The sequence below is a fragment of the Suncus etruscus genome, chromosome 8 (genome assembly GCF_024139225.1).
Source record: "Suncus etruscus isolate mSunEtr1 chromosome 8, mSunEtr1.pri.cur, whole genome shotgun sequence".
In the NCBI taxonomy this organism is placed as follows: Eukaryota; Metazoa; Chordata; class Mammalia; order Eulipotyphla; family Soricidae; genus Suncus; species Suncus etruscus.
This window is the reverse complement of record NC_064855.1, coordinates 43,318,633-43,331,575: the sequence shown is the minus strand read 5'-3', so window position 1 is coordinate 43,331,575 and position 12,943 is coordinate 43,318,633. Positions and strand designations below refer to the sequence as shown.

Sequence of the window (12,943 nt, the reverse complement as noted above, 5' to 3'; positions counted from 1 at the left end):
TAATCTTATTTAATTTAAAAACAAAACACAAAAACTCTCATCCGATCTCATACCCACCACTCCACATAGACATAGAAAGTAGCCAAAATAATCACTTTCAAAATATGTCTAATAAAATTATTTTTACCTGTAAATTGTTTTCAGTGACTCTGTTCCACCAAACCATACTGTTGGGTACTCCTGATTTACACCTGTCGGCAAGGCAGCCAATAGGGTTCTTTGCTTTTCGTGCCTTTGATCCCATCGGAACTAGCCTCTCCTCCAGGATCCCCAGGCGATACTTCCTTGGCTAGGAAAAAGAAGGAAAAAAACCAGGCCACTCCTAACATCCCCCACGCTGATCTAAGCTAATATAACTAACATAGAGAAAGTTCCAAGAATGATGGAATAGAAACAAGAGAAATTTCTGAGATAAACCCTCTAATGTTTTTATTACCACCCATCACTTCCCGCCCCCACCCCAAACATATCTCCACAATAACCCACAATTCTCACAGGTTCAACAGTACACAAAGCAACAGATGTTTTAGAGATACAGTGTATGATCTGACTGTATAAGACTTTAGCGAATAAAAATTAACTTAGCAAAGAAAATGGCTTTTGCAAACTTTTTCCACTGGCACTTACCTATTCTCATTGCAATATGAAGAAAGGGCTTTCAGGATAAAAAAGGTAAAAATACTCTCCAAGCTAGATCTTTTTCTGCTCTTTACCATGCTATCTCATTTCTTATTGAGAACTATCCCATTTAAAAGAGCTCATTCCTAAAGTGATTTTATTTTTTTATTTCTAAAGTTCTATGCAGATTAGATAGTATCCAAGTCACTGGTTTTTTTTTTTTTGTTTTTTTTTTTTTTTGGTTTATTTGTTTGATTTTGAGGCCATACCCAGCAGTGCTCCTGAGTTACTCCTGGCTCTGTGTTCAGAAATATTTCTAGTGGTGCTGGGGAACAATATAGGATGCCAGGAATCAAACCCAGGTAGGCTGTGCAAGGTAAATGTCCTTCCCATTGTAGTATTGTTCTGGCCCCAAGTAACTGTATCTTAAGTGGGTACTCAATGAAAATAACTTCAGATTTTTAAAATTCCAGACTTCATTTATTGTACAAGACTTACAAATTTGAACAAACTGATAGGAATAAATTTTACTGGATAATAATTTTATTAGCTAACAATCATAACAGTTCATAGGGCTTTTAAGTGTGAAAGCTGACAGTTTATATCAGATTACATCTCTTAATTATAGCAAATTTGCATTAAAGGGAATTTATGTATGTGAGTGTGTAGGGGGGTTTTGCTGTGTGTGGGGGTGTTCAAACACTGTCTTTAAGGAATACTAAAATGTAAATTATAGCATTTAAAAATTGAACATGCTTACTAATTTTCCTGTCCTAGATTGAAAAGGCAAATTGGTTAAGTTAAACTTTCTTCAAAAAAGTTGCCAGACTCAAATTACAAAATATTGAAAATGATCTTTCTAAGGAACAAAGAGATAGTAATAGTACAGAGGTTAAAGCACTTGACTAGCAAGTGGCCCAGATTAATTCCTGGCATCATATAGAAATAGTAAGTACCACCAAAATGGTCCAATTGTCACCTCACAACCCCCACCAATAATAATGTTTCCAAAATAAAGAAAATAATTAATTTAAAGATAATACTTGATTTTTCGATTTCAAAGTAGCCTTATAAAGAAAGTCTACGGAAATTATTCCATGCAACTTAGATTCTCTATTCTATACCCTTAATTAGCCTTCACTGATTTAAAATTTGTATTTTACAAAGTGTGTTATATAATGAATTCACTAACTAAATCAAAAGGTTCAATATAGCAAAAAATTAAAAATAACCACAACCTGTGTGCTGTACAGACTGATATAGGCAGTTAAGGCCACTCACTGTCTTGCATGCATTCAACCTTGTTAGATCTATGGTACCAAACAGTGCCCAAAGGACTGCTAGGGGTAATCCTTAAGCACGGAGTCAAAAATAGGCCCTGTATACTGGGTGTGATTCAAAAACAAAAAGATAAAATAAATATGTAGAAGCATACAGACACTGTAATATTAGGATAAAGCATAAGTACTCAAACCACATTAGTAAAAAAGCTTGAGAGTAAAAATTGGAGTTGAAAGCATCAAAAAGCTATGGATTATTTTATACACTGTGACAAGGAGTCTGAAACTTCATCCCATAGGCAATGGGAACTCAAAAAAACTTATGGATGAGAAACTGGGAACAAGGAGACAAATTCACAGATTCCAGGGCTTCAGTGATTGAGGTTAGGATTTTAAACCCTCAACTTTCAGTCCTCAAGTAATTCTTTGTTAAGGAGAGCAAGACTGTTTAAACCTAAACCTGGGACTAATCACTTGATGCCACATCACCACAGTTGTCATCATTTGTACAAAATATCAGTAAATGCCTTGTTAACAAAGGAATAAAATTGCCCCCAGTTAAGAATCACTGGTTTCAGTGAGAGAAAGAGAACTCAAGGAAATCATAATAATAATAATAACAGGTTAATAATAACTGGTTAAGAAAGAATTAATAGGGCCTGGAGAGATAGCACAGCGGTGTTTGCCTTGCAAGCAGCTGATCCAGGACCAGAGGTAGTTGGTTCGAATCCCGGTGTCCCATATGGTCCCCCGTGCCTGCCAGGAGCTATTTCTGAGCAGACAGCCAGGAGTAACCCCTGAGCACCGCCGGGTGTGGCCCAAAAACCAAAAAAAAAAAAAGAGAAAGAATTAATAATTCATTGTTAATTTATAGTTAACAATCATTGTTAGTGGTTAATTTTTTTAAGATGGAAAATGGAAGATGCATTTAGAACAAGGAGGTAAACAAAATTTTAGAGGGATTTCTATTTATACCCTAAAGTTATTCTCCTATTATTTTTCTAGTTCTCTAGGCCTCCTCCTCCAGAGGAAACCAAAAACCCCCATTCCCTGAAAATCAATTCTTTTTTTCCTAAAGCAATCTTAAGTGGTGATCAAGGCAGAGAGACAACTCAAAAGAGCTGAGGAACACTTTGCATGCAAGAGGGCTAAGTTTGACCCAGCACAACATGGTTCCTCAGGCTTGAGCACTGAGTACAGGAATAGTTCCCAAGCACCACCTGAAAAAAAATCAAAAAAACACTTAAAAGAATGTAATAATCAAAAATTTTGTTTTCCGTAAAATTTAAGTTTCCTGACTGAAATTCCATTTCATATCCTGCTGGTTATTATGGAATGGAAGCATTTTATAGAAGTTTTTTATCCTACTGTAAGGCACCAGCTTTTCTGTCCCACTTATAAGTATTGTATGTTGCAATTTTCATCTCAATCTTTTTGTTCCCTAGTAAATCATCCACTAGACTACAGCTGTTTGTTGTTTTCAATACAAAAGCAACTGATTTTTTTAGATGCAGTGATAAAGCTATATTAAATTAGTCATTGTGTTTTTTGCACTTTGGAAAGAAATGACAGTGAAAGGTTTATATAAAAAGATCTAATTTAAAAAAATTAATAAAGGGGCCAGAGCAAGAACACAGCAGTAGAGCATTTGCCCTACACATGGCTGACCCAGGGCAGACCTGGGTTTGATCCCCAGGGTCCCAATGGTCCCCAATTCGGAAGCGATTTCTGAGGGCAGAGCCAGGGGTAACCAGAGCATCACTGAGTGTGGCACCAAAACTCAAAAAAAATAATTTCAATCAAAGACAAAAGGAGGGGGGCCAGAGAGATAACATGGAGGTAAGGCATTTGCCTTTCATGCAGTGGTTCAAATCCTGGCATCCCATATGGTCCCGGTGCCTGCCAGGAGGGATTTCTGAGCGTGGAGCCAGGAGTGACTCCTGAGCACTGCTGGGTGTGACCCAAAAGCCAAAAAAAAAAAAAAGCCAAAAGGAGGGATGGAACGAGAACAGCAGGTGGGGCAGTTGCCTTGTACACAATAGACACGGGTTCAATCATAACATCTCATATGGTCCCCTAGCACCACCATGAGTAAATCCTGAGTGCAGAGACAGGAGTAACACCACACATCTCCAAGTATGGTCCCAAAACAAAAACAAAAAAGAAATAAGGAAATGGAAGCACATTTTTTACTCGTTGGTTGGAAGGATTGATATTGTTAAAATGACAATACTAACCAAACTAATATATAAATTTAATGCAGTTCCTACAAAAATACCTGTGATATTTTTTAAAGGTATAGATCAAATACTAATAAAATCTATATGAAGTTAAAAAAAAAAGAAACAACAACAGAATAGCCAAAGCAATCCTAGGGGAGAAAGAAGATAGGAGAGTTTTCTTTTTCCCAATTTTAAATTATATTATATATCTATAAAAAGCAAGACAGTCTGGTACTGGAAGAGAGTACAGTCTGGTACTGGAAGAGAGATGACTAAAACAGTATTAAGATACCAGAGAATGTCCCTCACGTAATCAGTTAATCTTTGACAAAAAAGCTAAGAGTATGAAGTGGAGAAAGGAAAGCCTCTTCAGCAAAAGGTGTTAGGTCACCTGTTTAAAAAAAAAAAAAAGTCTGCACCCTATCTCACACAATGCACAAAAATCATTTCAAAATGGATAAAAGATCACAAGACTAAAAACATAGTACTGCTGGTAGGGCACTTTCCATGCAAATGTCATTCCTGTCAGTATATAGGATACCAAAGCAGGGCCAGGAGTGATCCCTGAGTAGAGTCAGAAGTAAGCCTTGAGTACTGACATAACAGTCAAAACACTTACATAGGAGCCAAAACCAAACAATTATTAACAGTACTATAAACCATAATCTCCAAACAAAAATAAAAACAAAAAGCCATGAATCAGATTTGAATCCATAACTGAGCAAAGTATAGGTGGTACCTTTCAAGACACTGAATCCAGAGACATCTTTAATGCCATTGACCAAGCAAACAGAGCAAAAATAAAACAAATGGGACTACCTCAAAGAACTTTTTGCACTGTAAAAACAAAACAAAACAAAAAAATAGGGGCCAAAGTGGTGGCGCAAGCGGTAAGGCTTGCCTGGGCTAGCAGAGAACAGACCGCAGTTCAATCCCCTGGTGTCCCATATGGTCCCCCAAGCCAGGAGCGATTTCTGAGTGCATAGCCAGAAGTGATTTCTGAGCGCATAGCCAGAAGTAACCCCTGAGCGTCACCAGGTGTGGCTCAAAAAACAAAAAGCAAACAAACAAAAAAAATGCAATGGCAACAGGGCAGAAAAGATAGGGTGTTTGTTCTGCAAAGGGCTGGTCTAGGTTCAATTACCAGCATAACATATGATCGTCTGAACACTGCAAGGATTCCTGAGTACAGAAGTTAAGAGTAAATCATGAGCACCACTGGGTATACCATCCCACCAAAAAAAGATTTTTAATAACGACTAGAATAAAAAGATACCTCACAGACTGGGAGAGAGTATTTGTCCACCACTCATTAAAAATATATTAGTATTCAAGTTATATAAAGTACTTGTTAAGTTTCTTGTAAAACTTAATAGGAAATATCAAAGGGGAATAGGGATGAAAACAAACATCCTCAAAGAAGACAATGGTCAAGAGGAATATGAAAAAGTGTTCTGCAGCTGACTAGAAGGAGCTAGAACCATAGAAAAGTAGGTACATGCTTCACATGGCCAACCTGAGTTTGATCTCTAGCATCCCTTAAGGCCCCCTGACCCTGTCAGGAATGAACCCTGAACACAGAACCAGATCTGGCTCTGAACACTGCTGGGTGTGGCAGCAACACACACACATACATACTTACTCACTTATCATCAGGAAAATGCAAATAAAAACTGAGTATTTCCTTACACAGGAGAGACTGGCAAACACTGATTTAAAAACAAAAACAAAAAAAAAACCAGTTTGGTAAGGATGTGGAGGTAAAGAAACCCTTGTTCAGTGTTAATGCTCTTGGAAAATCTGAACACTTCTCAAAAAATCTAAGAATTCCATATGATACAGTAATACCACTAGTATCAAAAGGGCCAGTTCAAAAACTCCATTCAAAAAAGACTGCACTATTTCACTGTTTACTATTCACAATAATAGCCAAGATTGGGAAAAAATCCAATTGTACAACAAATGACTGGAAAAAAGAAACTATAGTACTTATCCAAATAAACTACTGCTGACTTTAAGATAAGATGAAATCATGCAATTTGCCACTATATGGGTGGAACAAGAGGGTAATAAATTGAATAATGGCAGAAAGGAGAGGGACACTATGGAATATAAAGAAGCATAGAAAGGGAAAAACAAATAGGTAAAGGTAAACCTGAAAACTGCTCAACAGAACCAAGTTAACATAGAAAGCAAGTAAAATAAAACATTCTTTATAAAATAGTTTTGCCCATTTTAGGAGTTCAAGAATAAGAAAAAGTTTGAGAAAATATTCTCAAACTGTAGTGTATTCTCAAAGTGTAGTGAACATAAATATTTTTCCGAAAATCTTACTGAAAGATTCTGATTTCAGGGGCCAGAGAAGTGGCGCAGAATGGTAAGCCTAGGATGGACCGAGGTTCGATCCCCCGGCGTTCCATATGGTCCCCCAAACCAGCAGCGATTTTTGAGTGCAGAGCCAGGAGTAACCCCTGACCGTCACTGGGTATGGACCAAACCAAACCAAACCAAACAAAACAAAAAGACTCTGATTTCAGGGCCCAACAAAGCCTGAGATTGTCAATTTCTTAAAAAAAAAAAAAAAAAAATTACTACACTGCTAGTGTTACTTGTCTAGATAAGAAATAATTGGTGGTACGAGTTTAAGTTGGAATTAGCTCCTAAACAAAAAGGAAAATTTTTTGTTACTTCAGAATCCAACACCACATAGCTTGGCTGAGATAAATGGAAACCTTCAAGAATATTATTTGTGGGGCCAGAGAGATAGCATAGAGGCAAGGCATTTGCCTTGCATGCAGAAGGACGATGGTTTGAATCCCAGCATCCCTTATGTTCCCTGAGCCTGCCAGGAGCGATTTCTGAGCGTAAAGTCAGGAGTAATCCCTGATCGCTGCTAGGTCTGACCCAAAAACCAAACAAAGAAACAAAAAAAGAATATTATTTGTAATCCCAGTTTCAACTTTCCAAAAATCCTTAAAATCTATGAACATTCATTTCAATAAGTTAAGAGTAAGGGCAATTCAATCCCATTAGTAACAAATGTGATGGCTAATCAAACTTTCAACCCATTCCTTTTTAAAAAGTCTGTTCTGTATCAAAATAAAAAAGAGAAATCTTGTACTTTAGCTAAAAAATCCAAATGCACATAGATATCATTAAGTCACTCTGCATTTCACCATACCATTCTTATCAGTTCTTATAAATACAATAATTAATATCTTATTCTCATCCCCTAAAAACTCCAGTACAGCAAAAGAACAATTGATAAATACCACTGCGCATATTGAAAATATAGTTCAAGTTACAAACCTATTTTAGTAAATAAATATTTTATTTCAAAACAGCTTATCTCTACAATGTCTCACAGTTTCAGTTATATATTATATTTTAAATCTAGCCATCAGTAGTAAACTAGAAAAATCAAATTTTTGTCATATGAAAATAGTTCCTAAGGCATGAGATCCCCTCTGAATATTAGATATTAACCATTTTCATTCAGACTCTGAAACAGTGTATGGATGATTCAAAGTTTCTATGAGGGCCATCAGCTAAGAGCGTGCTCTCCATATGCAGGAGACCACACTGGCACCAAATATGGTTGGAACCCTGAGCACCATCAGTAGGAGGAAAGTCTAAGCACAGAGCCAGGAGTACCCTTGAGCACTGCTAGGTATGTCAACCCCCAAAATAATAGTTTCTATGAATGCACTTTAAATAATCTGTAATTTATTTATCCAAGAATCCTCATGTACTTGAAAAGAATATCAGACATACAAAAAATACTGCCTTACATCAGATACTGCTTAATGAATATATTAAATCTATTACCATTTGCAGTACCAACTCAGGAACCCACCTTCTGTTGACTCCTAGGTCTAGGGGTTCACGAAGAGAAGACTATATTTCTTTGAAAATGCATCAGAATTTCTTAACCTATTCTGATTCAAAATGGTCTTTGCACAACCAATTAAATGCCCTAATGTTTTCAGCATACTTATAATTTATGAGAACTAACCATAAAGCTCAATTTCTGACTTGGTCTTCAGGCCCGTGTTCTCCCTTAAACACGTACATGCTTGTCTGTACTTGTTTCTTTGATTGGCTAGTTCCATTCTGAAGCAGCGTGTGTTCTCTTTTGAACACACTTTTCTCTCTTTCACTTTCTTCACATCTTTCTTTCTTTTTTTTTTTTTTTGTTTTGTTTTTGGGTCACACCCGGCAGTGCTCAGGGGTCACTCCTGGCTCCACGCTCAAAAATCGCTCCTGGCAGGCTTGGGAAACCATATGGGATGCTGGGATTCAAACCACCGTCCTTCTGCATGAAAGGCAAATGCCCTACCTCCATGCTATCTCTCCGGCCCCTCTTCACATCTTTCTAAAGTTTCAAAAAACTATCTTGCTTCATAAAAATGAGGAAACTAAATTTCCATGTTTAGCAGGTTATTTAAATTTCCTGGAGGAAATAGGGGCTGGAGTGGTAACGCAGCGGTAGGGTGCTTGCCTTATACGGGGCTGATCCAAGACGGACCTCAGTTCGATCCCTGGGGTGTCCCATGTGGTCTTCCAAACCAGGAGCGATTTCTGAGCGCATAGCCAGGAATAACCCGAGTGTCACCGAGTGTGCCCCAAATCACCCCTCCCAAAAAAATTACTGGAGGAAATAGATCAACACAAGAACGACCCATGCAAAATTTACTAAGTATATTAATAACCCTGGATTTTAAATGTTCCTACTTCTAGTTAATAAATAGTAAATCAGGACATAAATCCCCTTACCTTGGGCTTCCAATAATTTTTTAAAATGGGTACAGGACTCAAAAAGAAAATCAGTTCAGTAGTGTGGCTAAATGATAGAGCAATATGTGTGCAAGATCCAGAGTTCAATCACTAGCACCATGTATGCTCCCCTACCCCTATCTTCAGTTCTGCCAATATGTAACCAAGAGAAAGAGAGAAAAAATCTGCCTTAAAAATATTACTTTGTAATCTGTCCTGTTTTTAAAAAATCATTAATATTATAGGCTTTTCATAAAATGTATTAGGTTATGTTTTCATTACTTAAGTAAAGACAAAAGCAAGATAGGTAGTAGGTTTATTAAAATTAAAAAGGTAAAAACAGGTAAATATCTAGAACTCAAAAAATGGTCCCCACATTTAAGAAATGCATAGCTATAGATAGATGAGAGAATTAAGACTTATACTAAGTAAAATATCTAAAGTTATATTCAACATTTAGGGAATATGACTTACATACATAGATGAGTAAATATTTAAGCTCTATTTAGCAAATACTAAGTTCTTCATGAGTCAAACCTGGTGAAGTCCCCAATATTATCTACATAAATTTAATAAAGCATACAAAACAGCCATCACAACATGTTCTTAAAATTTCATTTTTACAATAAAGTTTTATGTCACCATATACTAAACAAAGATATTTCTAAAGTATTGTAACTATTAACTCCTCATATTCTTTTGTTTTAGAGTAAAATATGTGGAAAAAATGTGAAAAATAACAATAACTATGTTAAAAAAATATTTTAACTGAAAGTGTTTATTTTTATTTATTTGGGGGAGGGGGGATTCACACCCGGCAGCACTCAGAGGTTACTCCTGGCTCTATGCTCAGAAATCGTTCCGGGCAGTCTCAGGGGACCACATTGGATGCCGGGATTCGAACCAATGACCTGCATGAAAGGCAAACGCCTTACCTCCATGCTATCTCTCCGGCTCCAAGTGTTTATTTTTAGTAAGGTTTGTTTTGTTTTGTTTTGGTGGGAACACATTCAGGGTTACTCCTGGAGCTACTTCAAAAACCATTCCTGGTAGGCTCAGAGGACCATGGGATGCCTGAGATTGAACCAGGGTCTGCAAAGAATAAGGCAAATGCTGTTTGTATCCACTGTGTTATCACTCCAGTCCCAAAATGAAAGTGTTTATAAGTGAAGAATGTATTTCCACAATAAACTACCAACTGCAATCATCATATATTTTATATCATCATAAGTATGTATGATTACAGTCTCAGCAAAATCAAAAACCTGACTTTTAAAAATTCTATTACTAGAGATTCTCTTCTGATTAAACTATGTGCACTGGCCATGCTCGGTTCCTTGTTCTGTACTTATGAATCACTCCTGGTGTATTACATATGGGGAGCCAAGGACTGAACACAAGTCTGCTGCCTGCAAGGCAACACTGGTACTAAATTCAGGTCCTCAACTTAATTTTTTAACACTATAAATTAAACATAAACTAGACTGGTATTTTTATACTCTTACATGAACAATACAATGTCTTGAAATCTCAAAATCATAAGCAATTAAAGACTACAATAGCAATTACAATTTGATTAACAAAAGCTACCATGCCCAGCACTTAATATTCAGAATTCTGTAAGATATGAATAACAGTAATACCAATTTTACAGATAAAAGATTTTTAGCATTTGTTGTTTTGATTTGGTGTTTTATTTGTTTTGGTTTTGGAGCACACTCTTCAGTGCTCAAGACTTACTGCTGGTACTCTACTCAGGGATCAATCACTTCTGGCAAGGCTCAAACATCACAGTGCACTGAGGATTGAACCAGGAACAGTGGCATGCAAGCCAAATGGCCTGGATGCTGTACTATAGCATTCCAGTCAGAGAAAAGTGTGTCTTAGATTGCCACAACTGATCCCCAAGCAAGAAGCCAAAAGCAAATACCTATCTATTATTAATTTTTTTTATTTTATTCTAATATTATTTGAATGGCATTTCAAAATAATCAAGTCAAACTTCAGGTTAATAATAGATTATCACAGTATCACGCCAGTAAGTCAATTAAAATACAATACATAAATTAATTAATTAAAATAAATATTTACTAAGGTAATTATTGTAGACTATCAAAATTAAAAGTTACAAGAGATTCAAATTACATAAAAACAATAACAGTACTTTTCAAACTTAATTAGGACTAACTTTGTAAATCATCGTACTTTAATGAAAAAAATTTTAAACTAATAACTTATCAGAACAAGGAATTAACATGTTATTTTAATAAAAATGAGCTTAATATTTTGTTCAAAGGAACAAAAGTAGTTTTTCAAAACTAACAGCATAAACTGCACAAAATCACAGTGAGAAAAATAGGGAATCAATTCATACAGCCCAATACTGTACTCTAAACGAATCCACAGTGCTATTATTATTTCTATAATAGGTGTTATATCATAATAGATTTTATATCAACACCCTAGGAGTTAACCTTTCTGTATGATGGTGTTTTTTACATATATATGTATATATATATATACATGTGTGTTATATATGTGTTTTGTGTTATATATGGTGATATATATGCCTGTATATAAATACATATATATAGAGAGAGACTCAAAAAAAAATCTTTCAGTATTTATATTCTTAAGCTTCTCCTAAAACTAAAACCTCACCTGTGTCTAGTGAGACGACAAATTGAGACGACAAATTCCCACCACTTGGCAAGTAGAATGAGTAAAGATTATTCCATTCCAGTAAAAGAACAGCTAAATGTATTAATTTGGATTTCTATCCACAATTTTCATTAAAACTTTACTGCTAAACACTCAGAGGAAAGATAAATATATTTATATATATTGGTAGGTAGTTAGCAATAAACACTTTATAAAAATGTTTTGTTTAGGGGCCAGAGAGATAGCATGGAGGTAGGGCGTTTGCCTTTCATGCAGAAGGTCACTGGTTCGAATCCCGGCATCCCATATGGTCCCCCGAGCCTGCCAGAAGCGATTTCTGAGCGTGGAGCCAAGAGTAACCCCTGAGCGCTGCAGGGTGTGACCCAAAGAACAAAAACAAACACAAACAAAAAAAGTTTTGTTTAGATAGCATGGAGGCAGGGCATTTGCCTTGCATGCAGAAGGACAGTGGTTCAAATTCCAGCATCCCATATGGTCCCTGAACCTGCCAGGAGTGACTTCTGAGTGTAGAGCCAAGAGTTACCCTGAGCGCTGCCCGGTGTGACCCAAAACCAAAAGAAACAAACAAAAAAAAGTTTTGTTTCTATTTGATTTGTATTACTACTATTTATAGTTGTACTGCCAGGTATTACACACGTGGCAGTACTCAGGGCTTACTTTGTTCTGAGTTCAAGGAACAGGGAATCATAATGGGATGCCAGAAATCAAGCCCACGTCCACTGCATACAAGGCAAACACCTTAACCACTATAATTCTCTTCAGCCCCAAGACCAGAAGACAGTTTGAACCAATAGTTTTGCAGATACTGTTTAGATTCCAATTTCTATTTAAGATTTTAGTTACTCTAAATATCTTCTCCATTTCCTTTAGTTCTTTTAATAGTCAATATTTAATTCAAAGTTCCAAAACCCCTTCATTTATGCTAGCTTTCTCCTTAAAAAAAAAAAAAAATTCAATCAGGGGCCAAAAAGATAGCACAGTGGTAGGGCATTTACCTTGCATGCGGCCAATCGGAGACGGACCCAGATTCAATTCTTGTCATTCCATATGGTCACCAATCAATAAATAAATAAACTGCTCAAAAAAAACTCTATCATACTCTCCAGTTTGTTATCCCATTTTATATTCTGTAAATAAGGATATCTAACATATTCCAAAGATACCAGAACAGAAAACCTTTAAACTCTAAAGAAATGAGAAAACACACAAATAAAGGTTTCACCAGCAGTTTTGTAAGGATGGAAGAAAAAGAGATGTATATTCTCAAAACAAAAAATAGTAGGAAGTTCCAAGAAGAATAAAATGAAAGAAACAGAGAAAAGCAGTTAGTGAATTAAAACAAAATAAACCAGAACAAACTTACAT

The 12,943-nt window shown here is 36.2% G+C and overlaps 1 protein-coding gene across 1 annotated transcript in view; it reads right to left on the bottom strand.

Moving 5' to 3' along the window:
- PAN3 (poly(A) specific ribonuclease subunit PAN3) overlaps window positions 1-12,943 on the bottom strand; it is a 151,362-nt gene that overhangs the window by 108,971 nt on the left and 29,448 nt on the right. Inside the window, exon 5 of the mRNA XM_049778347.1 lies at window positions 128-289. Within this exon, the coding sequence (XP_049634304.1) occupies window positions 128-289 (162 nt within the window). The remainder of the gene's footprint in view (window positions 1-127; window positions 290-12,943) is intronic.